Source organism: Chiloscyllium plagiosum, unplaced genomic scaffold (genome assembly GCF_037043375.1).
Source record: "Chiloscyllium plagiosum isolate Xiang-an unplaced genomic scaffold, Cpla_swu_hap1 HiC_scaffold_6, whole genome shotgun sequence".
NCBI classification, from domain to species: Eukaryota; Metazoa; Chordata; class Chondrichthyes; order Orectolobiformes; family Hemiscylliidae; genus Chiloscyllium; species Chiloscyllium plagiosum.
In genome coordinates, this window is record NW_028270144.1 from 3,391,660 (window position 1) to 3,418,445 (window position 26,786).

Consider the following 26,786-nt stretch of genomic DNA (forward strand, 5'->3'; position numbering starts at 1 on the left):
GAAGTGCCTTAGCAATGCAACTTTGTAATTGAATTATATTTGGATCAATAAATTAAATGGCCAAGTGGTAACTCCAGCCAACTTCATAACTTATTCTGAAATACCTTCCTAAACAACAATTTCATTTGGTCATGAAGGTAACTGCTTGACAATAAAAAAAATTACATTATGCCTACAACTGTAGGTCTATTTAGTCAGAACAATAACTCATCCAACATAGCTGAAGTTAAATAGTATTATATAAATATATAAATGCTCCAATGTGCATTGAAAGAGCTGAGAAATTTCATCCAGAGTGCAAAATATTGTTAGAAATACAATAAATAGCAGAGTGACAGATGACAATGCAGTACCTTTTTAAATTTTCCTTGACGCTTTGATGCAGCCTGCCCCTGGGAGTCAGAACAACATACTGTAAGAAAACATGCAGACACTGCACAACTTGGAGTCCTTTTCTAATACATCTTGGGGTTCTGTTGGCACCCTTTTTGAGAGGAAACAAAAACTCCCAACTCAAGATCTACAGTAAGAACTACCTTACCAGTGTTTATTATATAGGTTTATAAGCCAAATCCAGCAGATTTCATATAATTTCAAGCAGGTGAGAAAAGCTAGATCTTGATCTAAACAGATGTAATGAAGCATAACAAAATTTTAGATCAAGCTATACTGAACTCTCCTACGCCGAACAGTATTCTGCTCAGTAATCAAAGTCATTTTTATCTCTGACTTATATGAACAAAATATAGAACTGCCAAATATTTCTATTCAGATATTAACATTTTTAAAACTGTCACATGCACACATTTACAGTTGATAATTATTGTTATATATTAAGAAATATATGGCAAATATATTGTATGTAAAGAAACATATGGGTAGAAATAACTAGATCTACAGAATGTAGAGAACCGAAAGCTACATAAAACATCAACCATTTTTTATTCAGTAAATATTTTCAATAATTTTGAAATGGAAAATTAGTAAATAAACAGAGATTGCTCTGTATTCTGATGTGTTAACACACGTAAGTTTAACAACTTGTAACTATATCCTCTTTATCCATACTATTTGAATTTGGCAATTTGTAGAAAAAGCCTGCAAGTGGTGTTTATATTCATAATGCACTCTTAATATATCCTGTCTGTTATATTTGTATGGTATTTTTACACAAAGTCAAATATATTTTTGCATGTATGGAGGAATGAGCAGCAGCTCATAAAAAGAGAGAAATGTATTCTGTCCAGAAATGCCTAAATAGCATAATTCATTCATTACTACATACCAAAACCAAACAATCCCTGAGTTCAACTATTCCAAGGTGCATGCACAAGCAGAAAGTAGTAAGTAGTTCTGGTATTGCTGAGTGGAAGTATTAAAGAAGCAGAGAAAAAGAGATTCAGAAAGAAATAGATAAATTAGATGAAATATACTTCATTGTAGAAGATCGATCCAAAACCGGCAGATTTGGAAAAGCTATGTACTCACAGCTTTCTTTCCTAGTTCGCTCTTTGACAGTGTTAAAGTTCCTGAGAGGTAACAACCTGGCCCCGTTCCTTTTGGAATCCTAGAATTAATCATAATAAATTAGATGACAGCACAAAAAAAAATGAGATACCATTTTAAATGTAGACATTATTCCTTAGATATCAAATTCAGCAAATATTGTTTGGAAACTATCATAAAAAATAAAAGCATTAAGCTTTGCCCCTAAAAGAGTATATTCAATTACTGATATTAAATATTTGCAAGTTACTTGTTGATTTTGAAAGTCAAAATTTGTATTGCTGAATTTATATAGCCCATATCCAGTGAAAATATATTTCCCTGGAAGTTTACCGTATATGGAAACCCATTATCCTGTAGCTTTAATTATGTCTGTGGATGACATATTGTTTGCAGATTTTAAATTGTAAGGATGTCTGGTTTTGCTTACACATACTTACCAAGGCAGGTTCCTCACACAGCTCAGGTGAGACTGTATTAACCCCTACATTTGCTGAACCATGTGAAGCTAAGGTAAAGTACTCACTTTTTTCTTTGAAAATGAATTTCAGCACCCTCTGAAAAACTTTTGACCTCTAACTCTTGACACCAGATAGAGGCCGTGAATGTTACAAACGCAAAATATAAAAAGAATAGATAAGTTAGGAACAGGAGTTGGCAGGTGTGATTACTCAGTATTCCCACATAAAAACACGTGCTTTCAACTCCTGAAGCAATAAAAGTTTTTACACCAAGTATTAAAAAGATGTAGTGGTAGGTTACTGCTTAAATCCCTATCTATGTTTTGTTATTTCCTAACTAAAGTTTTACAACAGTGTCCTGATCAATCTCTCATTACACAGCTTCCATAAACACAAGCTCGTGTAAAACTCACTCTGCTGCCCATAAAACTTGTACTAAGTTCTGTTCACTCATCACTTGAAAGTCTTTACTCACATTTTCAAATTCCCTCCATGGCCTTGTACAGTCTCCAGATCACACAACCTCTGCAACCTCCTCTGGCTCTCCAATTCTGGCCTCCACTGAACCTATTCTATCATTCCCACCACTGGCAACCATATAATCAGTTGTCTAGGCTGTAAGGTCAGAAATTCATTCTTTAAATCACTCAACTCCTCCTTTTAAAATGCACTTTACAATCTCTTTGGTCAAGATTTTGATCACCTGTCCTAATACTCCCTCGTGTGTTAAGAAGCTCTGTTTCTCAATGTTTCTATCAGGATCTTGTGATATTCTACTCTCTTAAAAGTGATATATAAACAAATGCAGTTTTATTACTCAAATTAAGATTCTGATTTCTCAATATTTACTTACTTATCATCAGGAAGAGAAGTAACAAAGAAAGGCTGTGAAGAATTTGGCTGCAGAGTTAGACTGCTGTTCTTTTTCTTGCCTAAAAGTGCATTGCTGTGATTGTCGTAAACATCTAAATTCAGAGGGTTGGGGAGTCTATGGGATACAATGATTGGAAGGTCCTTAAGGCGTTCCAGCTCACTGAGCTGTTCGTGGCGAACTTGCAACCGGATTGTGTAGTCTCCCTTTTCCAACTTCAGAGAATACTGTTGTAAAGAAAGGTATATATCAGTTTGTTCTTTAGAAACTTAATTTTCAGTTTAAAACTTAGATGAACAACTGATGCATCGTTTCATTTTACACAATATTTGTTGGGGGGGGGGGGGGGGAAACTGAAGACTAAAAATGCATTTCTAAATAACTTAAGAGCAATTAGTTCTTTACTTTTACAAATTCACTGTCATGTCAAAGCTGAAGTCCACAGAATTATTAGCACTTTAGTAATGGTTTAAATAGGATACTCAAACTATAGGGTGCATTACAGATGCATAGTGATTTGGTTATTCCAGACCACATTCTACTGTCAGCTTTTGATGACAACCATTCATTTTTATATGAACAAATAGTTAAACAGACCTTTAGATCTGGACGTTTTGTCCTTTCTTCTTGGCTTTTTTTTTGCATTATTGTTTTTGTTTTAGTCCTATTATAATTCTGGATTTTACATCTTAGATAGTTGTTTTGATTTTTGCATTTAAGACTTTTTAAAAAAATTGTGTTTTTTGTAACTAGGATGACGTTGGGAATGGTGACTCTATACACTTTTCATTGTGCTCCTGTACTTGAGTACACATGACAATAAAACATAAATTTTAATTCTAACAAGCATTTCAACAGGAGGTAGCTGATGATCCCTTTAAATAGTGCTGGTGTGGCAGGGGGAAGGGAGGGAGAGAAAGAGAGTGCGAGCGAGAGCAAGGGAAAGAGAGGGAGAGAGACAGAGGGAGATTAATGCTGCTTTATGCTTTTCAGCTGTGCTGGTCTAATGGGAGGAGCTTGGCTAGAGGGTGGAACCGCACTGCTGCTGTCAAATCAGTGGAGCACGTTGATCGATAATTTACAGGGTAAATGATGACAGAATGTTTCTCCCTGTTGCAAACACAAATACTCATATACACAAAGTGAAAAAGACCAAACTAAGAGGGAATATAATGCCGAAACCAATCTGACATTTGATCAGATTTATAATATGGTAGTCGTATCTACCAGGAGAAGTGTTTTATAGAAAACTCTGCCCATATCCCACAAATGAACAAAAAAACCTGTACTCTGAACATACCTAATGCTTTGGTATAAATTTCAGTCCGATTGCATTACCTGGTGTGGGTAGGCATCCCCTGAGCCCATCAGCTTTTTGTTTTGGTCATGCAGCATCCATAGCTGGCTATCAAATTCTGACTCGTACAGTAGCTCACATAGGAGGGGACAGCTGACAGTAATCTCTCCAGTCTTGGGCTATCGTCAGAGAGAAATAAAAATGTGCATTATGATTATGTGAAGATAAAAATGTTCAAAAGATAGTCCATAATTTTCAAAAACTACATTTATTGTAAAATAAGCCTTTAATGAGGGGATGCTTCCCACTTTTCTCACATGGCACTTTGTTAGCAAGTTCCAAATAATATTAGGATTCAAACTCTAGAGAATATTTTAAATATCAAAGCATTGAAGGGTAAAGGCTACTGTCTGCTCCTTCATAAACTCTGGTGATGTACTCTTATTTGTAACAGACTGATATATCTTCTTTTATTATTTTTAACAGGATTTGTCTGCTTGACTTGGAAATATCAGCACTGAAGTTCTTTTGAGGCATACATTTTATTAAGCAAGCACTGCTCATCAGCCTCATAACAATCGAACTAATATCTAACGTTGACCTGTTTTGTTCTGCAAGAAATAAGAATGCCTCCCAAATCATCCCAAAATTTGGAATGTGTGATGTGGTTATACCATTCTGTGATAAAACAAGGAACTGCAGATGCTAGAAATCTGAAACAAAAACAAAGTGCGGAACAAACTCAGCAAGTCTGACAGCATCTATTGAGAGAGAAACAAAATTAACCTTTTGAATACAGTGACCCTGCTTCAGAAGGACCTTTTCTTAAGAAGGGTCACTGGACTCGAAACATTAACTCTGTTTTTCTCACCACAAATGCTGCCAGACTTACCAAGTTTCTCCAGCACTTTCTGTTTGTGGGATATCAATTCTGTGGGAGCTTATGCTGCACAGTCAAGTTGTCAATTCAACATTGAAGTAACATCAGTTCATCCGGTCAATTACAAATGCTCTGTTCATCTTTCAGCAAACTAAAGGCGGCAACGATGTCGGTCGAGGCCAAATGGTGATGAATTATTCACAGTTGCAGTGGCAGCATGGCTCCAGGCTGTGACTGGGCCTGGGTACCTGATGGTGAAGTTGGTGGTCTTCCAGCTGCGACAGCATGCGGGGACTCAGAGCACCTGAGTGCTTGCCAACTGAAGGGTGGATACTGTAGCATTGTTTTTGTGGCAGCGAGTTACCTTTCCTTTTGGCATTTTTATTAATTAATGATTCGGGTTTTAATCCTGTCTTTGAAGACTAAGATGATGCCAGAGAATGGCGACATTGCACACTTTTCACTGGACTCCTGTATTCCTGTACTCGAGTACACGTGACAAGGTCCCTCAGATCCCTTTTAAATCTTTCCGCTCTCACCTTAAACCTATGCCCTCTAGTTTTTGATTCCCCTATCCTTCTTAAAATATTCAAAATAGCACCAGATAGTGGCCAGTGAAAAACCTTTTCACTATATTTTACGGCTTTTTTCCACTGGAAAATACACACAACAAAAAGCATTCATTATTTTGGCTACCAACTCTTAAAGTACATGGATAAGGGAATTTCTTTGCTGCTGTTGTCTAAGTGGCAACATTTAAAAAAATCTAGACTTGTAATTTAAAGCAGCTCACAGTGACCAATCCCTTAATTTGTAGTACTTACTTGATGAAAGTTGTACGTTAAAACAATCTCATAGAATTGGCGATTATTTGGTAAAGTATCCCTTGGGCCTAAAGGCCTCGTTTTCGAACTTACTGGTCTGAAATTTAAAATAAAAAACACAGAAATGTTGTATTAAAAAACCTAAGATTCTATGGAAAGCAATTCATTTTCTCCTGGCAACAAATTCTTTATTTTATGTGAACGTGATTTTGATTTTTTTTTCCCCCCCAATGTGTTTTAGATTAAAAACAGAAAAGTAGAATTCATTATTTCACAAGAACAAGATAGATAAGAACCAATCTGATTAAATAAAGGATTACCATCCAAATTGTACTGAAATAGCTGAAAATGTTTTGCATCAAGTTTGCAATTTATTTAGAAACTATTATTCCATACTGAAAGTGAGTTCAGAGCTATCTAGCTTCAGGATCCTCTCTCCAGAGCAGCAGATTTAAGCTTTCTATTTCACATTCATTCAGTCAGCAAGGCTGAACTGTTTATTAGTTAATTATTATATGAATTCCACCGAAGAACACTGCCTGATTACGCCATACCTCAACCTATTTACTCTTATTCATGCTGTCACCAATCGCAGGACGAAGTTTTTAAATGCCTTACTCGCTAACTTTGTGAAGATTACTCATTAATTCACACCAAAACCAATTTATTTCTTGCCCATTTCTAATAATTAACTATGCCCCTGCAAATCAACTTCCAAATACTTTTCACATTCAAACTACTCCACATGACCGTGCTCTATCTTACATTGATAACATTCTCTAACCATGCATGCCTGACATCATTTTTCATTCCTAGCTTTCTAAAATACTCCGCTTCTTCTATTATTCCCCTTTCTTCTAGCCATCACAATGTTAATGAGGTTTCTAATAGGGGGTCGTCTGTTCTCTTTCTCACCATCAGAATCACAGCAGAGGGCCAAAATGATTTTGCTGGCCATAATCAAAACAGAAGTAGCTGGAAAAGCTCAGCAAGTCTGGCAGCATTTGTGGAGAGAAATCAGAGTTAATGTTTCAGGTCGAGTGACCTTTCCTCAGAACTCAATGCTGGCCATAATGCTTGGCCTGCTTGTTTTTTTGCTGCCCATCTGCTTTTCCTGGGAAAAGTCCAAGTCATGAAACATAAGAAAGAAAGGGAATGAGGTTCCAGTTCAATTTGGTGGCTATGAAATGGTGGACACTGAGACATAGCTGCAAAATGCTAAGGTCAGATGGAAAGTGAGAATAATAGTTAAAGAGATTGAGTAGCCATAGTCGTTAAGGTGGAAATTACTTCAATGGTAAGGAATGACAGGCAGCCAGTGGAAACTTTATGGCAGGCTTAAGAAATGGAAGAGGATTTAAGACTGCAGTGGGAGTTTTATATCAGGAGGAAATGCAAAGTCAGAGTGTGTAGAGGTGAACAGACCAGTAAAGCATGCCACTTCCATACAAATCATCAGATGCATTTCTGTTAAAAAAATGGCAAGTCAGGATAATTGTCTGCAACAATACAAGTAAGCACTGCCAATGTGACAAATCATGCTAAATAACTGACAGTCTAAAGCTATGGGAAAATTTATCAAAATGTGATCAAGTTAGACTGTGATGTTTGAAAGGAAGAAACACTACCATGATTCTAGATTTAGGTAAGGCTGACCATAAGGTAATGGAACAGAGAATGGTGACAGTAAATTGGGCAAATCTGTTAATGAGCAAAAGGGCAGCAGGTCAGTGGGAGCTGGTTTATACAATGAAGGGGCAAGAGCTGGATTTGTTAACAAAAAACTACAGATCACGAAACAAAAAATGAAAACAACTGAAAGAAAAATCATGCAAGCAACTCGCAAAGATCTGGTGAATGGAAGCAATAAATATATCAAAGGATGATTCAGCCAGTAGTAAGTCAAAAAAGGAATATGAAAAGAGATATGTAAAGGATTTTCATAATGACATAATGACATGTAAAGGATTTTCATAATGAGAAAAGGAAGAGGATGGCCAAATGCAATTATAACCTCTTGCAAACTGAATGTTGATATAGTAACTGACAACAAGGAAGTGAAGAACATGTTAAATAACGGATTTATATCAAACTTGTATGAATCTAGCATTGAATCAGGGGTAGGAATGTATCAAAATGGAGCTAAACAACTATTCATTGAATTTATTAACAACTGCGTATTGGAATAGAACTCTACTTGTCCAGGTTATAGGAGTTAGGACCGCATGTTGAGATCGTACAGGACATTGGTGAGGCCTCTTCTGGAAAATTGTGTCCAGTTCTGGTCGCCATTTATTAGGAAGGATGTTATTAAACTGGAGAGGGTTCAGAAAAGATTTACCAGGATGTTGTCTGGAATGGAAGGTTTGGGATATAAAAGAGACTGGATAGGCTGGAAGGTTTTACACTGGAACATAGGAGGTTGAGGGGTGACCTTGTAGAGGTTTATAAAATCATAAAGTACATAGATAAGGTAAATGACAAGAGTCTTTTCCCTACGGTGGGGGGAGTTCAAAACTGGGGGCATATCTTTTAAAGTGGATGAGAAAAATTTAAAAAGAACATGAGGGGCAACTTTTGTTTTTACACAGAATGGTGCATGTGTAGAATGAACTGGCAGGTGGATGTAGGTACAGTTATAACATTCAACAAACATTTGAATAGGTTCATAAATAGAAAAGGTTTGGAGGGATACAGGCCAAGCATAGGCAGGTGGGACTATTTATTTTGGGAACATGGTCAGTGTGGACTGGTTGGGCTGAAGAGTCCATTTCTGTGCTATATGACTACGACACAAAGACTATGGTATTGTAAGTAGTATAATGGACACCTAAAATTATAAGGAGATAACAACAAGTTAAATATATGTAAAAAAACAGTGGCAAACATATTTAACTGTAGTCAAACGCCAAGTTATCCACTCTGGATCTAAGAAGGAGAGAACGTTGTATTTTCTCTAAAGGCATGAAGCTAGAAACAGTAGAGGCCCAAGGAGACATAAGGGTTGAGATACATAGTTCATTGATATTTCACAGAACTCAAAGGACTTTAAAATACTGCCCTTTATACCTGAGGGCTATAATATAATGATCTGATGGATAGAAGTAAAACTTTAGCTGTAAATATTCTTGCTCAGACAAGATCTTGTTCTCTAAGCAATGCTGGACATTGCTATTTAGGAAGGGAACATATAGCATTCTCCCAAACATTGTCATAGAACATGTAAAAACTAAGACCAAATGAAGAATAATTATGATTGAGCAGGATCACTTAATCCTAAATAGAAGTTGCTATTTACCTCAAAGACTGAATCCAGCTCTTGAGACTTATGGTGGGGGCGATATCCTCATACTTTAATGTAGAACTCACATCAAAACGAGTAATTCCATCTGATGCGTGCTAAATTAAAAAAAACATGAAAAATATATCCATGATGCGGGTTGAGGGATAAATGTGGGCGAAGTTAGAGAATATTCCAGCTCTTCTTTGAACATATTCCCCCTTTATATTTTCATATGTTTGCTCAATTCCGCACTCGCATAAACATCCTGCTCATGTTATGTCCTTTTCCAGTAATCATGTACCCCACATTGACCATGTTACTCTATGGATTTCCTCAAATTTAAATATCCCATTGTGTAATCTCATAATTTCACTTCTAAAGTTCCATAACCATGCCTCAGTTTTGTTTTAAGTGATGTATTCAAAGTTTGGGAGAAGATTTGTAGCTCAGGTGCTCGTTGTTGTGGTTCTGTTCGCTGAGCTGGGAATTTGTGTTGCAGACGTTTCGTCCCCTGTCGAGGTGACATCCTCAGTGCTTGGGAGCCTCCTGTGAAGCGCTTCTGTGATCTTTCCTCTGGCATTTGTAGTGGTTTGTATCTGCCGCTTCCGGTTGTCAGTTCCAGCTGTCCGCTGCAATGGCCGGTATATTGGGTCCAGGTCAATGTGCTTATTGATTGAATCTGTGGATGAGTGCCATGCCTCTAGGAATCCCCTGGCTGTTCTCTGTTTGGCTTGTCCTATAATAGTAGTGTTGTCCCAGTCGAACTCATGTTGCTTGTCATCTGAGTGTGTGGCTACTAAGGATAGCTGGTCATGTCGTTTCGTGACTAGTTGGTGTTCATGGATGCGGATCGTTAGCTGTCTTCCTGTTTGTCCTATGTAGTGTTTTGTACAGTCCTTGCATGGGATTTTGTACACTACGTTGGTTTTGCTCATGCTAGGTATCGGGTCCTTCGTCCTGGTGAGTTGTTATCTGAGAGTGGCCTGTCAGTTCAGAAATGTTTTTGATGTATGGTAGTGTGGCATGTCCTCATTCCGTTGTCTTTCCCTTACGCATCTGTTGATGAAATTGCCGGGCTATCTGTTTTTGGCGAACACATTGTATAGGTGTTCTTCTTCCTCTTTTTGCAGTTCTGGTGTACTGCAGTGTGTTGTGGTCCTTTTGAACAGTGTCTTGATGCAACTTTTTTTGTGTGTGTTGGGGTGGTTGCTTTCGTAGTTTAGGACTTGGTCTGTGTGTGTGTGGCTTTCCTGTCTACCTTTGTGGTGAATTCTCCGTTCGGTGTTCTCTGTACCATTACGTCTAGGAAAGGGAGTTGGTTGTCCTTTTCTTCCTCTCTCGTGAATCCTGAGAGTGTGGCGTTGATAATCTGGTGTGTGTTCTCTATCTCTGTGTTTTTAATGATTACAAAGGTATCATCTACATATCTGACCCAGAGTTTGGGTTGAATTTGCCATAAGACTGTTTGTTCTAACCTTTGCATTACCGCTTCTGCTATGAGTCCAGAGATGGGTGAGCCCATAGGGGTGCCATTGATTTGTTCATATATTTGGTTGTTGAATGTGAAGTGTGTTGTGAGGCACAGGTCCAGTAGTTTGAGTATGCAGTCTTTGTTGATAAGTTCCCCGTCATGTTGTCTGTTCTGTATGTCCAGCAGGTTGGCTATTGTTTCTCTGGCTAGGGTTTTGTCGATAGAGGTGAACAGTGCCGTTACATCGAATGAGACCATAATTTCTTCCTTGTCTCGGTGTATATTTCTGATGATGTCCGAGAATTCCTGTGTTGACTGTATAGAGTGTCTGGATCCGCTGATCAGGTGTTTCAGTTTCTGCTGTAGTTCTTTAGCCAGTTTGTGTGATGGTGTCCCTGGGGTAGTGATACTATGGGTCTGATTGGGATGTCTGGTTTGTGCACTTTAGGTAGTCCATAGAATCTGGAGGTGTTGTTGCGTTCAGGTTTCATTCTCTGTAGGTCAGACCTGGTTATCTGTCCGTTTTTGTGTCGGTTCCTCAGTGTATTACTTATCCTATTGGTGAGCTGTGGGGTGGGGTCAAACTCCCTCTTTTGGTAGGTGTTGGCATCTGCAAGTAGTTGTTGCACACTTTTTGGATGTACTCTGCTTTGTCCAGGATGACCGTCATTCTGCCTTTGTCTGCTGGTAGTATGATTATGTTCTTATCATTTCTTAGTGCTTTTAGTGCTTCCCTCTCCTTGGTGTTGAGGTTATGTGTTTGTCTTTTCCTTGTTATCAGGGGTACGATACTTTGTCTCACTGTTTGTTGTGACTCTTCTGTCAGTCCATTGTTTCTGAGCGTACATTCTAGTGCTGCTAGGAAGTCTGCTGTCTTGGCGTCCCTGTGGTTGTAGTTGAGTCCCTTGGCCAGTATTGTTCTTTCTGTGTCTGTGAGCTGTCTGTGGGAGAGGTTTCTAACCCAGAAGTGTGTTGTGGCGTCCTCTCTGTTGTGTGTTAGTTTGGCCATTTTTTCTTTTAGTGCCGTTTTTTTGCGGTGTGTGGTCCTGTTCTGTACTATGGTGACGGCCTGTTCTATGGTCTGGGTCCATTCCTGATTGGTGGTTTTTGAAATTAACGATTTTTGGCGCGCAATTTCTTGACTGTATCTGTGTAGTCTGTTGTGTGCATCTGTAATCATTACCTGGATCATCCTGAATCCGTTCTGTCTGGCTGTGTCTCTGGCTTGTGGGTTGTTGACTGGTGGTCTGTATCTGACACATGGTGAAAGGATTCAATTCTTTCAGCACTCGTGCAGGAACCGGAGTTGTTCATATGTGGTGCTTAGGCGGTTGGCACAGGATATACATATAGACAAGGAAGAAACTATGGTCTCATTCGATGTAACGGCACTGTTCACCTCTATCGACAAAACCCTAGCCAGAGAAACAAGAGCCAACCTGCTGGACATACAGAACAGACAACATGACGGGGAACTTATCAACAAAGACTGCATACTCAAACTACTGGACCTGTGCCTCACAACACACTTCACATTCAACAACCAAATATATGAACAAATCAACGGCACCCCTATGGGCTCACCCATCTCTGGACTCATACCAGAAGCGGTAATGCAAAGGTTAGAACAAACAGTCTTATGGCAAATTCAACCCAAACTCTGGGTCAGATATGTAGATGATACCTTTGTAATCATTAAAAACACAGAGATAGAGAACACACACCGGATCATCAACGCCACACTCACAGGAATCCGATTCACGAGAGAGGAAGAAAAGGACAACCAACTCCCATTCCTAGACGTGATGGTACAGAGAACACCGAGCGGAGAATTCACCACAAAGGTATACAAGAAAGCCACACACACAGACCAAGTCCTAAACTACAAAGCAACCAACCCAACACACACAAAAGAAGTTGCATCAAGACACTGTTCAAAAGGGCCACAACACACTGCAGTACACCAGAACTGCAAAAAGAGGAAGAAGAACACCTATACAATGTATTTGCCAAAAACGGATACCCCCACAATTTCATCAACAGATGCCTAAGGGAAAGACAACGGAATGAGGACATGCCACAACCCAGAGAACTAGCCACACTACTATACATCAAAAACATTTCTGAACTGACAGGTCAGACTACTGCGACCACTAGGACTCATAACAGAAAGATCATAGAAGCGCTTCACAGGAGGCTCCCAAGCACTGTGGACGTCACCTAGACAGGGGGCGAAACTTAAGTGATGCATATTTTGTGGATGTTACTTTTCTATTTAACTGATTTGTTTAAAAAAACCTCTGTACCCAACCAGTACCATTTGACCTCCTTAAAATGTTCAAAAGGTTTCTATTTTCAATTCAAGCAGAGGATAAAGTTTTAAGAACTTTAGCACATTTCATAAAAGCACAACTGTTCCAATTTATTTTGTAATTACAGTTTCCATTCAAAAATATTTTAACTACTTAAGGAAAACACATTGTTGAAAAATACAGATGTTCCTTCAATCTAACACAACGTGTTTAGTATGATTCTGTATCAAACACATTTGTTCCCCTGGAGGACCGGAGAAGAAAAAAGGGGGGCAAAGACAGAATAAAATAGTGGAATAAAGAGAAAACCCAAAAGAATGTTAAACATATTAATGGTAGAAAAGTAGCGAGAGGTAGGAGGACCAATGAGGTGATCTTTTCAAGGAGGCAGAGGCAAAACTAAATGACTAAATTTTTACTTTGTATCTGACTTCACTGAAGAGGATGCTAGCAATGTTGCAATAAGGGAGGAATGGCAGAGAAATTAGATAGGTTACAAGCAAATACAGCAGGTACTTAAAATGCTCAAAGTATAAAATCACCCTGACTGGGTGAGATGTATCCAATGTTACTGAGGAAAGTAAATGTGGAAACAGTGGAAGTATAAGTTCCCAATTGTCCTTAGATAAGGGAGTGAGGCCAGAGTTCAGAAGGTTGTTTCATCCCAATGCAAAATGGAACAAGGTTTAAACCTGTGACTAGACTGAGTCAACTTAATGTCAACGATCAGAGTTGATATTCTAGAACAAATTTATCAGCTTTTGGAAAAGCATAGGTTAATAAAGAAAAGTCAGCATAGCCTTGTAAAATAAAAAATCGTGTTTGACAAAGTTAATTAAGTTCTTTAATGAAATAATGGGGAGACACGATGAGGTACAAGTGATGTGTCTATGGAACTTCAAAAGGTATTAATGGCACATCATAAACTGGTTGGCAAAAGTGAAACCCAGGGGATTAAAAAGACATTAGCATCGTGGACACGAAATTAGCTAAGGGCCAGGAAGCAGAGAAGTAGTGAATCATTTTATTTATGACTGGAAGAGTGCATACGATATAGTGTTTCTTGGAGGTTATATAATAGGACTGTTGATTCTTTTTGATCTGCAATAACCACCTGAACTCGGCTGCACAATTTTAAAGGACTGTTAGTGATGCAAAACTCGATGTAGTAGTCCAGGAGGAAGACAGTAAGAGATTTCAGGAGGACACTCAGAAAGACTGGTGAAATGGCTGATTAAAACAAAACTCAACATAAACAAGTGTGATATATTTTGATAGGAAGAATGAGGGAAGCGAATATAAATAAATGGGACAATTTCAAAGAGAATGAATGTTCAAATTCTCTGAAGGTTGTGGAAAAAGTTGAGCAAGCTGATTAAAAAGACATGCAGGATCCTGATTTTATAAGCAGAGGCACATTGTCGTAAAACAATAAGGTTATGCTAAGCCTTATAAATCAGTGATGAGACCTTAGCTTGAGAACTAGTTTTTGGAAGAATGTCAAGACCTCAGTGAGGACACAGAGCAGATTTACTGAATTAATTCCAGGATGCTAGACTTCAGTTACTAGGAGAAACTAGAGGGTGCTCTGCCTTCCTCACAACAAAGTTTAAAATCATGCAACTGCACAACATTCATCAGACAGGGATGTTCCCTCCCAGTCAGGAAACATTTCAGCGGTCAGGGACATTCAGCCTAGGATCTTTGGGTGATCCAAGGCAGACTTCAGGATACACAACAACTCACTGTCACCAAGCAGAGGCTGAAAGCCAAGTTCGGTGCCCATGAGGATGGCCTCAACTGGGATGTTTGGTTCACATCACACTACAGGTGACCCCACTACACTACAGTTTCTCTCTCTCTCTCACACGTAAACACACTCACATAGACCCTCTCTCATACACCTACTCTCTCTCAGACAGCCACACCCACCCACACTCATTCACGCACCCTCTCACAGGCAGATACTCCACTGCACCTGCACACACACTCTATCAGGTGTAAACTCTCATGCACACACTCATTCATAAACAACACACACCACCCACACATGCACACACAAGTGTATGGGGTGACTTTGTATTTGCAGATTTGTATTTGCTGATAGATTCTATTTTGTTCTGTGGGCAGTCAGTCCATGTATAAATTCCTACTTTGGAAATAGAACCAATCTGACTTAAGATTGGGATACAGACAGACTCTAACCTCACACCTTTAATGCGTTGTCGGAGCTGAGATGTTACATTTTTTTAATAAAACCTCAAGTTGTCTTGGGAATGTGACTTGAAAAAAGTTCTAGGAATTAACATATTAATCAATCGAAACCTACAACCCATTCTATGTGGGTGTGTTCAATAAATCTCATCAGTTGTATGACACTGCGATCTTTTACTATAAATTCTGTGTCCTACGATCCTGCCCCACTAGTTATCTGACAAAGGAGCAGCATTCTAAAAGTTTGTTGATCCAAATAAACCTGTTGGACTATAAGCTGATGTTGCTTGATTTTTAACTGTGTCCACCCCAGTCCAATACTGGCACCTCCACATCATTCCTCAGAGCAGAGTCAGTTAAGGTGCAACTCGCCAACTGTTTTTAAAACGATGGTGAAAGTTTATTTTTATTCATTCTACTTAAACCCAATTACAATGGCAGAAATGTCAGTCATCAGAGGGCACCGATTTAAGGAAAATTGAAAGTAAAAAGGAGAGGTAAGATGACGACAAATAGGTTTACAATGGAGTTGTTGTGTTCTGAAAGGATTAAAGCAAATTGAATTGCAATGTTCCAAAAGAAACTGGTAAATAATTGAAAGGAAACTTGTGCAGGATACAGGTTAGGATTAGTTGGATAGCAAGTAGTGACATCATGGGCTGAATAGTTTCCATACAATATAGATTTTAATTTTCAACATCAGCTTCTGCAACAAATCTCAACTACCTACAACATTACCAAAAACTGTGCTCCAGATAGATTTCACATTTGATTTGAAGATGTGTACTTGTTTACTCAACATCAAAATATAAGGTAACAACTTACAATGTGCAACTGGGAAGGGCTACACAGAAGGCCACGAAATGAAATTTTGTAGTTGACACTGACATCACCAAGACTGGCCCACCAACGGGCAACACAGAGCTCCAATGTTTTGCCATTCTAGAAATGATAAAACAAAACAGATATTTCAAAAGCTAAATTTACAGAGTCAACATATCAAAAATCATAAGCTTTTACTATGTTGTCACATTTATGCTCACCAAAACTGGAAATGCCTCAGAAGATGATCCTTTCTCCAGAAGTGACATGAATTTATAAAACTCGTTTGTGCGATAGGCCTTCTGTTTTTCAAGCTGAACTGCATGGAGGACAAACTTCGAGGAAACATCAGGTGAAAGAGAAGATATGACGACCTCTGTTTAAAAGAAACTGAATTCTTGAAGCCATCAGAAATAGACACAAGCACTTTCTCCGTTTCTGGAATGTATCAAAGAGAGCTGCACATGGTTTTGGTATTGAATGACAAATTTCCTTTGATATGACAGTACACTGTTTTTGCAGTTCAGCTGGAGAAGCGTGCGGGACAAGTACTGGGCAGAGGAAACCGGGGCTGTATGTTGACAAAGCAGCAGTTCACCCTTTGGGCAAGAGGAACCCTCGAGAAACAATAAAGTAATTGTAGCTGGGCCTCTGCTGGTTCAAGTTTAAACTATCCACTCGTCCATCTAGTGTGAAGCAGGCCAAGTTAAAATTAATCTTCCAGTCCTTCATTACTTGTAATGTTACTTCCAGAAGGCATTTTAGTGAGAATGCTGTTCTGTCACTTATATTGGGTGACCATTTTGCTGGATTCAAAGGGACATAAGTTTTCGATACAACGATGAATTTTCCCTAATCCCAACTGTAAATGTTAAACAAGAAACATTTGAAAGTATCTTGTCCTTACCAGCCCAAGTCGCACCCCAAGGTACTTCAATGAAGTGTCGCTTAATTTGGCCAGGCTTGAAGTGAACATTGTCATAACTAAGCTCATAACCAGAGGTTTCATGTAATCTGTAACCAAAAAATGGCACTAGTTACAAAGCAATTCATAGTGTGAATCTGCATCTAAATTATATAAAAAGAAAATTACATGCATATTGTGGGTATTGTCTGCAGGATGGAAGGGAGATGAAAGAACTGGAGCAGAGTAATCTGAAAGGTAGGGTAGTAAGCCAGACTGGAAAAATGGGACAAGTGTGAGCTTTTTTTAGGAGGTTCTGATAAATGGCACTTCTTTAAAAAAAGGTGAGAGGGTGCTAAAACAATGAGAGCCAATAAACCTCAGAGCCAGGTATGCCAGCAGAGTGTTCAAGAATTGGGTATGGGTGGATCAAAAGTGCAGGAGTTAACTTCATAGAACAGAACAGCTCAGGGAGAGTAGGAAGTTTGGAGAGTAGGAAGTTTAGAGAAAATGCAGAATGATGGCAGTTAGGGGATGAGATCATAGTTATTGGGAACAGACAAATTGGGTTAGGGTTTGACAGGAGGTTAGTGGACAAATGTAACTTACTGTCAGCAGGGGAGAAAGGGGGAGAAACAGAGAAAAGAATCATGGGCTTTTTGTAGTTGGGGTATTGGAGGATAGATGGAGAATCCAGGAAAGGTGGAATAGCAAATGCAACTCGAATCACAGTTTTCACTACCAAGATGCTGCCGACAGTCCAATTGAGTAACATCATGTGTTAATTTCAGAGCCTGTGTGGTGCCAGGTATGTATGCCTTAGGGCCCAGAAACTGACTAAATAAATCAAACAAGATCTTAGATTTAAACAGGGAAAACCATGAAGGGAGGTGGTGGAAGCTGGCTATGGCAGACTGGAAAAATACATTAAATTGTCAGAGATAGAAAATAGCTAGAGTTTGAAGAACTAATGCTTGGTTTTCAAAAAAAAAAGCAAACAGATTCCTTGAAGACAAAAAAAACCTAACTTAAAAAACAAGAGAGCTGTCACTAACATTGTGGGCCGAAGGGCCCGTTCTTGTATTGTACTGTTCTAAGGGAAGTTAAAGATACCATTAGGTCAAAAGAAGATTTATAAAGGAGCCAACAAAATGTTATAAATCTCAGAATTTTAGAATTCAGCAAAAGGAAGAACAAAAATTGAAAGGGAAAGTGAGAATTGAATAGGAATCTAAAAGAGTCAGAAACATAAAAGACAGCTTCTGGAGGTATGTAAAATGGAAAAGATGATAAATATGGGGCCATGACAGGCAGAGACAAAAGAATTTCTAATAGGAAAAGACAGACATGGCAGATCGTAAGGCTACAGATACAACCACCGTGTTTATGAGAGGAAGGAGAGAGAAAATTGGACTACAGATCTGTTAGCCTAATGCTTACGGTAGGGAAAACATCAGAATCTATTATAAAGAACGTTATTACTAGATACTTAGAAAATAATTATCTGATTGGACATAGAATTATGAAGGAGAAATCATGCTTAACAAACCTGATACAGCTTTCATTGAGGATGGTACTAGCAGAATCGATGATGGGGAGTCAGCAGATATGGTGTATTTGGATTTTGAGAATGCCTTTGGTAAAATATCATACAGGAAACTAATAAAGGAAATTAAAGTGCATGACATTGGACGTAACACTCGAGCATTGTTTGTGGCTGGTTCACAGCAGAATGCAGAGACTAGGGATAAATAGATCATTTGCAGGTTGGTAAGCTGTGCCGAGTGGGGAACTGAGAGGATTAGGGCCTTGGCTCTTCCTAACATAAATCAATGGCTTGAACAGGGGGGCCAATTGTACTGTCCCCAAGTGTGAGAATGATACAAACTTTGATGGGAATGTGAATTTTCAGAAGGATTACACATGGCATTGGTGAGGCTACACCTAGGATATTGTGAGAAGTTTTGGTCTCCCTATCTACAGAGGGAGTGCAGTGAAAGTTTGCCAAATTAATTCCTGAGATGGCTAGACTGATTCAGTCAGCTAGGATGGTATTCACTGGAGATTAGAGGAATGGGGAGTGCGGTGATGGTGGAGGAATCTCAGAAACCTATAACATTCTAACAGAACTAGGCACATTAGATGCAGGAAGGATGCTGCTGTTGGTGAGGGATTCCAGAACCAGAGGTTATAGTTTAAGGATAAGAGGTAAGCCTTTTACGACTGAATGTGGAGAAATTTATTCACCCAAAGAGTGGTTAGCCTGTGGTATTCACTACCACAGAAAGTGGTTGAGGGCAATCATTGTGTGTTTTCAAGGAGGTAGATACAGCTCTTGCATCTAAAGGAATCAAGGAATATTGAGGGGTGGGTGTAAGATGAGAGTATGGAGCTCAATGATCAGCTATAATCATATTGAGCAGTGGAGCAGGCTCAAGGGTTGAACAGCCTCCTCCTATCTCATTTCTATGATGCAAAGAGGCTATGAGGGGATTTAGACTGGCTGAGTGATTAAGCAAGAGCATGGCAGATATTATGGATACACTAGAAGTAATCATCTTTGGTCAGAAGAACTGAGACACACAGCATAACTTCAATGGTGAGAGACTGGAAAGTATTGATGCTCAAAGCGACTTGTTGATAAGTCACTGAAAGCAAAAGGAGATGAGCATGGAACCAAAGAGGTCTTGCTTTATTTGTATAGGACACTGGTGAGACTATATCAGGAACTGCATTGAGAGAGGTTCTGACCCCTTTCTTTGAGGGACATAGCTGCATAGAGGGAGCATAGCATAGTTTCACCAGATTGATTCCTGGGCTGATGGGACTATTCTGTGAGGGAAAACTGCAAGTGTTATAATCTCCCAAATTAAGAAGAATGAGGCACATCACAGAAAGTTATAAAATTCTGAAAGGGACAGGCAGAGAGTCGATGAAGAAGGATGTTTTCATTGGCTGTGGGATAGAAAACCACGGACACAGTCTCAGAACAAAAGACAAGCCATTAAGGACTGAGGTGAGGAGGAACCACTTGACTCGGAGGATGGTAAATCTTTGGAATTCTCCAGCCCACAAGGCTGTGGATGCTCAGTCATTAAATATGTTTCAGCCAGAGCCTGATAGATTTCTAGTTACAAATGACATCATGGGATATGGAGCTAGCGTGGGAATTTGCTCTAAGGTAGATGATCAGCCATGGCCTAGAATGGTGGAGCAAGATCAAAGAGCTAAATAGCCTACATCTACTCCCAGCTTCTTATGAAAAGTTTTGGCAATGTACCTTTCTTTTCAGCAATATTCAAGTTTGATACCATCAAACAGAAAGACAATGGTCCTTTTAGTTGCTGAGTGCCATGGAATCCTGCAAACATTTGTCTAAGCTCATTCCTTGCCCAAGAAAGCTTGCAAGGCAGCCATTTGTTGGGAACAAAAACAGAACGTTACATTTCAGGTCCAGTGACCCTTCCTGAGAAGTTCTGAAATGTTACAAAGAAAAGAACAAAGAAAATTACAGCAATGGAACAGGCCCTTCGACCCTCCAAGCCTGTACCGATCCCAATCCTCTATCTAAACCTGTTGCCTATTTTCTAAGGATTTGTATCCCTCTGCCACTACCCATTCATGTATCTGTCTGGATAAATCTTAAATGACTCTATCGTGCTCACCTCTACCACCTCCGCTGGCAACGTGTTCCAGGCACCCACCATCCTCTGTGTAAAGAACTTTCCACGCATACCTCCCTTAAACCTTTCCTCCCTCACTTTTGTTATGGGCTAGGCCAGGCCACTCAAAACATTCTTAAGCTTGCAGCCCAGACCATAACTTTGCAATTTGTTTCAGTAAGTGTACAGTGAAAATTACCTGGATTAAGTTAATGAGGTTGACTACCAGGTTTTAAAACAGACAAAAACTTACTATCACTGACATCAGGCTCACTGGTCAAATTACCTGGATTATCCCTGCTTCTCTTAAACAAGGGGACATTAGCAATCCTCCAGTCATCTGGGACCTCACCCTTGTTCAAGAATGCTGCAAAGATACCTGTTAAGACCCCAGCTATTTCCTCTCTCACTTCTTTCAGTAACCTGGGATAGATCCCAAAAGACCTGGGGACTTGTCCACCTTAACACCTTTTAGAATACCCAACACTTCCTCCGTCCTTATACCGACTTGACCTAGAGTAAACAAACTTCTATCACTAACCTCAACATCTGACATGTCCATCTCCTCGGTGAATACCAATGCTAAGGACTCATTAAGAATCTCACCCATATTCTCTGACTCCACACATAACTTTCCTCCTTTATCCTCGAGTGGGCCAACCTTTTCTCTAGTTATCCTCTTGCTCCATACATAAGAATAAAAGGCTTTGGGATGTTCCTTAATCCTGTTTGCTAAATTCAGATTTTTCTTCACTGACCTGCTGAGCTTTTTCAGCAACTTCTGCTTTTGTTTCTGATTTACAGCATCTGCAGTTCTTATGGTTTCCATTTGTTGGGAAGCTACTTTCCTTCATTTGCTCAATCTTCATTGTCTCCTCTCCTCGAGCATCTCAATCAAACCCTCATCTATCTCATACACTCTACTTGCTTGTTCTAACTGCCCTGTCTTTCGAACTGAGTCCTATTCTAACACATTTGATCTGGCTTCCCATTTTAAAACCCTGGCAGATAGATGTTAATGTAAATCTCTCACACAAACTGGATTACACATACTGGCAGAATAGCTGGAGCAGAATAATACAGATTGCATGATGCAGGACTCAATGAGAAAAGGTATTTAAAGCCGCCCATCAATTCATGACAGGTACCACTGGTTTGATTGGCAGGGAACTTTTCAGATGAGAACGTATTCATCAGTTTCTGGTTGCAGCTTAGAAACCAAGCATTAAATTAATCGCGTCTCTGTGCGAGCTGTAATTTACAAGCAATATTCTCTCCAAGTCAGAAGCTCATGAGTTCAATTTCAAGAAGAGAGTGGAAAATATTTCAAGATCATAGTGAAAAATAAATCAAGTGCTAATCAGGCTGACTAACCTTATTGGTACCGTGATCGTTACTGGAAGTCTAAATAAAGGGCCTGCATTAGGAGCTGTGATATCATATCCACAAATCTGCAATAAATGAATAAAGTAATCACTTCTTCAAAATAACCAAATCATGCCTGATCCAATAACAGAGCATTATACCACTGCTTTTACGTTTTCAATGTTAGACATAAGCAATGTTGAAGCTAATTAGAATATAGTATGCATTTCACATAAGGAGCACAGTATATATACAGTAACAAATGCTTTCAACATGCATTGTGGAAACAGGATTTCTCATTTTTTGTTTATCTGCACGATGAATCATTTCTAATTTTATTTTGAATTACATAACTGTACAGTGCAAAATTTATTTTACTTTTCTGGCTGACATGTCAAACAAAACTAGATAAAACTGCATAAAGCAAAATTAAGGTCTTGATGATCCAATAAAGTGGCACTTGCAAAAGACTAAATACATTTATAACTGCTTTGTAGCAAAGCTTTTAACAATAATTTCTTGCATGAAAACAATGTTGCAACTGTGTTACAAAAATAGACATTGCTGGAAAAGCTCTCTGTGGAGAGAAATCAGAATTAACATCACGACTCCTTGGGGTGGGTGAGTCCAGAACTAGAGGTCATAGGTTTAGAATGGGAGGGGAAAGATTTATAAGGTACCTAAGGGGCACCTTTATCACACAGAGGGTGGTGCATGCACAGAATGAGCTGCCAGAGAAATTGCTGGAGGCTGGTACAACTACAACATTTAAACGACATCTGGATGGGTATATGAATAGGAAGGGTTTGGAGGGATACGGGCTAGGTGCTGGCAAATGAGACTAAGTTAGGATAGGATATCTGGTCAGCATGGACGTGTTGGAACGAAGGGTCTGTTTCCATGCTGTACATCTCTGTGACTCGAAATGTTAACCCTGATTTCTCTCCATAGGTGCTGCCAGATCTGCGAAGCTTTTCCAGCAATTTCCATTTTTGTTTCTGATTTATAGCATCCAGAGTTCTTTTGGTTTTTAATTGCAACCTTGACTTTTCGCAAGAGTGTAAAATGTGTTGTACAGATCTGCTGTACGTTCGGATTTTCTTCTCTCCTGACATTGATAACGGTGTATACGATAGGTAGATAATCCAATTCTCTCTGTTTATGACAGGAAGCCAGCCCGTCTACCCTTGTGCATTGCTGAGCTCCAACTTCTCAAAGACTATTCCTTTTTTGGAAATGCCAAGCAGAAACAGGCTTTTGAACAAAGGTATACTCTGTATATTTACTAAATAAAAGGATGATTTAGTCTAAGATACCTCAGTAAAATGTACGCCTTCACGAAGGCCACGTGGATCCACTCGTACAGTTATATGTCTACATTGATTCATCAATTCCAAGTGACTGGGGCACTGAATCCATGAAGCACTGCATGTTAATGCTAAGTGAAGCTGCAGAGATATTCGTTCAGAGTTTTCTATCAAAAAAATGAAAATTTGAAAAAGTCAAAAAATTAAATCACTGTGCTGCAATTTCCATTTAACTACAAGTTTGTTAAAAAATGCATATTGCTGCATTTGTTTGCAGCTTGTGTTTTTATTAACATAGAGTCAGAGATGTACAGTACGGAAACAGATCCTTCGGTCCAACTCATCCATGCCAACCAGATATCCCAACCCAACCTAGTTCCACCTGTCAGCACCCAGTCCATATCCCTCCAAACCCTTCCTTTTAATATACCCATCCAGGTGCCTTTTAAATGTTGCAATTGTACCAGCCTCCACCACTTCCTCTGGCAGCTCATTCCATACACACACCACTCTGAGTGAAAAAGTTGCCCCTTAGATCTCATCTTTCCCCTCTCACTCTAAACCTATGCCCTCTAGTTCTGGATTCCCCCACCCCAGGGAAAAAATACTTTGTCCATTTATTCTATCCATGCCCCTCAAGATTTTACAAATCTCTATAAAACACCCCTCAGCCTGCAATGCTCCAGGGAAAACAGAACCAGCCTATTCAATCTCTCCCTACCGCTCAAACACTCCAACCCAGACAACATCTATGTAAATCTTTTCTGAACCCTTTCAGGTTTCACAAAATCTTTCCGATAGGGAGGAGACCAGAATTGCATGCAATATTCCAACAGTGGCCTAACCAATGTCTCGTACAGCCACAACTTGACCTCCTAATTCCTGCACTCGATACTCTGACCAATAAAGGAAAGCACACCAAACATCTTTTTCACTATCCTATCTACCTGTGACTCCACTTTCAAGGAGTTATAAACTTGTAACTCAAACATCTGAAGTGTGATAGATCTGACGTACGCTAGAGTGCTTCTGCACACACTACTGGATCTCCAGTGGTAATGCACAAGGTGATGTACAATCCTACGATACCCTGCTTTTAAGAACTTGTTCTAGCAAGCAAGATATTATTCTGCTGTTGATGTGAAGTCGTGTCCCATCAGTATAAAATGTAATAGTTCAATAAATAGATGATGCTAGTGTTTGTTATGCAGGATGTATCAATTGACAATTTTGCTTTTATATGCAGTAAATGCAAATCTGACACAAAAATTGATATGACACCTGCAATATTATAAAGAAATCATGCTAAAATCACTTTTTATAATATTTTACAAAGTTTTCAATGTAATTATTCAATGTAATTATATATTCTTTGTAAAGACTTGAACATTACAGAGGAGGGCCTGTTTCCACACTAAGTAATCTAATCTAATTTACCAGACCAGACAAAATCCCCAGCCGTACAAGTTTATAATTCAAAGCCCTTTTCATTTTTCTTGAAATGACAACCTTCAATTGTGGTTTGCATCATCAAGTTTACAATATCACCTAACCCCTATTAACCCCCTATCCTAAACCCCAAAATTATACTACTAATTTCATCATTTGCTTTAAAGTTTTTTTTGTTATGTTTGTTTTGGCTTCCTAGCTAAGCACTGAATCTATTACTACCTCAACAAGACTAGAATATCTCAAGGGAATAATAGTCTCTCAAAATGCAGGAAACTGAATTCCTCTTTTTAAATTCTACCCAGCTACTGTAAAATTACAGTTGTCTACAAACTCTTCTGAGAAAGACAAAATCTATTTAAATTCAGATGGATAATTCGTTTTTCTATAATCTCCATGAACTGAATTCTATAAAGACATAGATATCTTTTCTCCAAATAAAGATCCATTCTCCTATCCATGACCAGATTGCCCACAAAGGATTATTTATGCTCATCCCTGAACACATAGTCACAGGAACATTATTTGATATTCAGAATTCCTTAACTGGAGCAATAAATTATATTCAATTTTTAATCCATGTAGATTTCATTATGCGATTACAGTAGTTTTTCCTCAGTATCAAAATGTTTTGAAGCTTTCATTATTTTCATTTTTTTGCACATTATTTTTCCACCTTTTTTGCACCATATTTATCTCATCATGTCATTTCACGTCACTTTCTCATTCACTACTTAGTTCTTTTTATATATTTATGTCTTTGCAATGACGATTTTTTTGCTATTCTTGAAATTCTCCCTCCCTAGTATTTTCAATATAGCAGTCTGAACATTCAGTGCAGCCTTCTAAAGAGAAGCGTACTTGATCTAAAGCCAAACTTTCTTCATGCACATGCAATTCAAAATATCCTCAAACAGTGGGTAAATCATTTTAACCAATACATGTTCAGTAATTGCAAAATCCCACAGTTATCTCATAGTTCAGGATGCACATCGACATTCCTGTGGAAGCTTTCAGATGATACCATTAGTACAAACTGGATACCAACATACACAAAATTATGCACAATTGGAGACTCTTACCTGCATTTTCTGGAAAGAGAGGTTCTATGCCAACTCCATGATCAGAAGGTGAAACCAGATGGGCAGGATCACGGAGGTAGATCCCACGTTGGTTTCCAACAGCAATGCTGAATCCCAAATTACTGCTACTCATGGATGAATTTTGAATGAGGTATTCATAAGCTTTATCAATCTAACAAGGAAGTAAGTTTCCTATATTAGGCTAGGTACTTTATTAAACTAGTCGGATGTTAGGTAATCTTACCAACAATACTTTGAACAGCAATGGCACAATTCTGCGATTTGGAAGAAATGGGAATGTGAGCAGGGCCTCCCATACCAGATTAAAGCTCTTGCAAAATTTTGAAGGGCCAGACCCAAACTTTCAGGAACCACGCACAATTCTATTCTGTATTATAATGATGTATGGTTATAACATTGCAAAGGTATTTCATCTAAGATAGACTATGGTAAAACGTACCAAACATCAAATTGATGAGTGATCACAAACTTGAAGACACAGAAACCATCTGAGTAACTGCAGCCTTCACGGTCAAAACAAAACACTGGAAACAAACCGACCCATTGTGCCTGCCAAGGAAATAATAGCCAGTCCTTCCCACTGAGCCAAGATTCCATGTCAACAATGAATGTTATATTGGATTTTGAAGATTCAGAAAGATGAATTTAGGGATTATAGAAATAGGGTGGACAAAAGTGCTTAGAAGTATTTTCTCACATAGAACATAAATGTCAGTACAGACTAGCTGGATCAAAATTACTTGTTTCATTATTTGATCTCTGTTAGCGAGTTTTGAGCTCTATCGTTTTCCATTCATACATTTTAGAGTAATTGAACTAATATCCAAGAGAAAAAAATTAGGCTAGATAATATCAGTTGATGAAATGATTTAAAATATGGAATTGTAATGGAATTGAAATGAGTCATAGAAACAGATGGTTAAATTGTGGAATGGTACAATTCTGTCAAAAAGGACACAAAATATTATGTTGCACTAAACTGTGCCTCATCAAGTCTGTGAGGTTTTAGAAAGAACTTAAAGTGGTTAATATCCTTTTGACAGGTAATTTAACCT

At 38.7% G+C, this 26,786-nt stretch overlaps 1 protein-coding gene across 6 annotated transcripts in view; it reads right to left on the minus strand.

Moving 5' to 3' along the window:
- tpp2 (tripeptidyl peptidase 2) overlaps positions 1-26,786 on the minus strand; it is a 108,702-nt gene that overhangs the window by 37,761 nt on the left and 44,155 nt on the right. For 2 of the 6 annotated variants that reach the window (XR_015757377.1, XR_015757378.1), the window contains exons 13-24: positions 25,711-25,882; positions 23,189-23,346; positions 21,882-21,958; positions 16,849-16,955; positions 16,163-16,317; positions 15,945-16,061; positions 9,138-9,238; positions 5,840-5,936; positions 4,177-4,314; positions 2,821-3,065; positions 1,489-1,567; positions 354-484 (exon numbers count right to left, since the gene is read on the minus strand). Coding sequence is in view for 4 of the 6 variants with exons in the window: in XM_043691154.2 (XP_043547089.1) it covers positions 354-392; positions 1,489-1,567; positions 2,821-3,065; positions 4,177-4,314; positions 5,840-5,936; positions 9,138-9,238; positions 15,945-16,061; positions 16,163-16,317; positions 16,849-16,955; positions 21,882-21,958; positions 23,189-23,346; positions 25,711-25,882 (1,485 nt within the window). In the remaining 2 variants the exon portion in view is untranslated. The remainder of the gene's footprint in view (positions 1-353; positions 485-1,488; positions 1,568-2,820; positions 3,066-4,176; positions 4,315-5,839; positions 5,937-9,137; positions 9,239-15,944; positions 16,062-16,162; positions 16,318-16,848; positions 16,956-21,881; positions 21,959-23,188; positions 23,347-25,710; positions 25,883-26,786) is intronic. The other 4 variants (XM_043691154.2, XM_087987840.1, XM_043691155.2 and 1 more) reach the window with 2 other exon arrangements.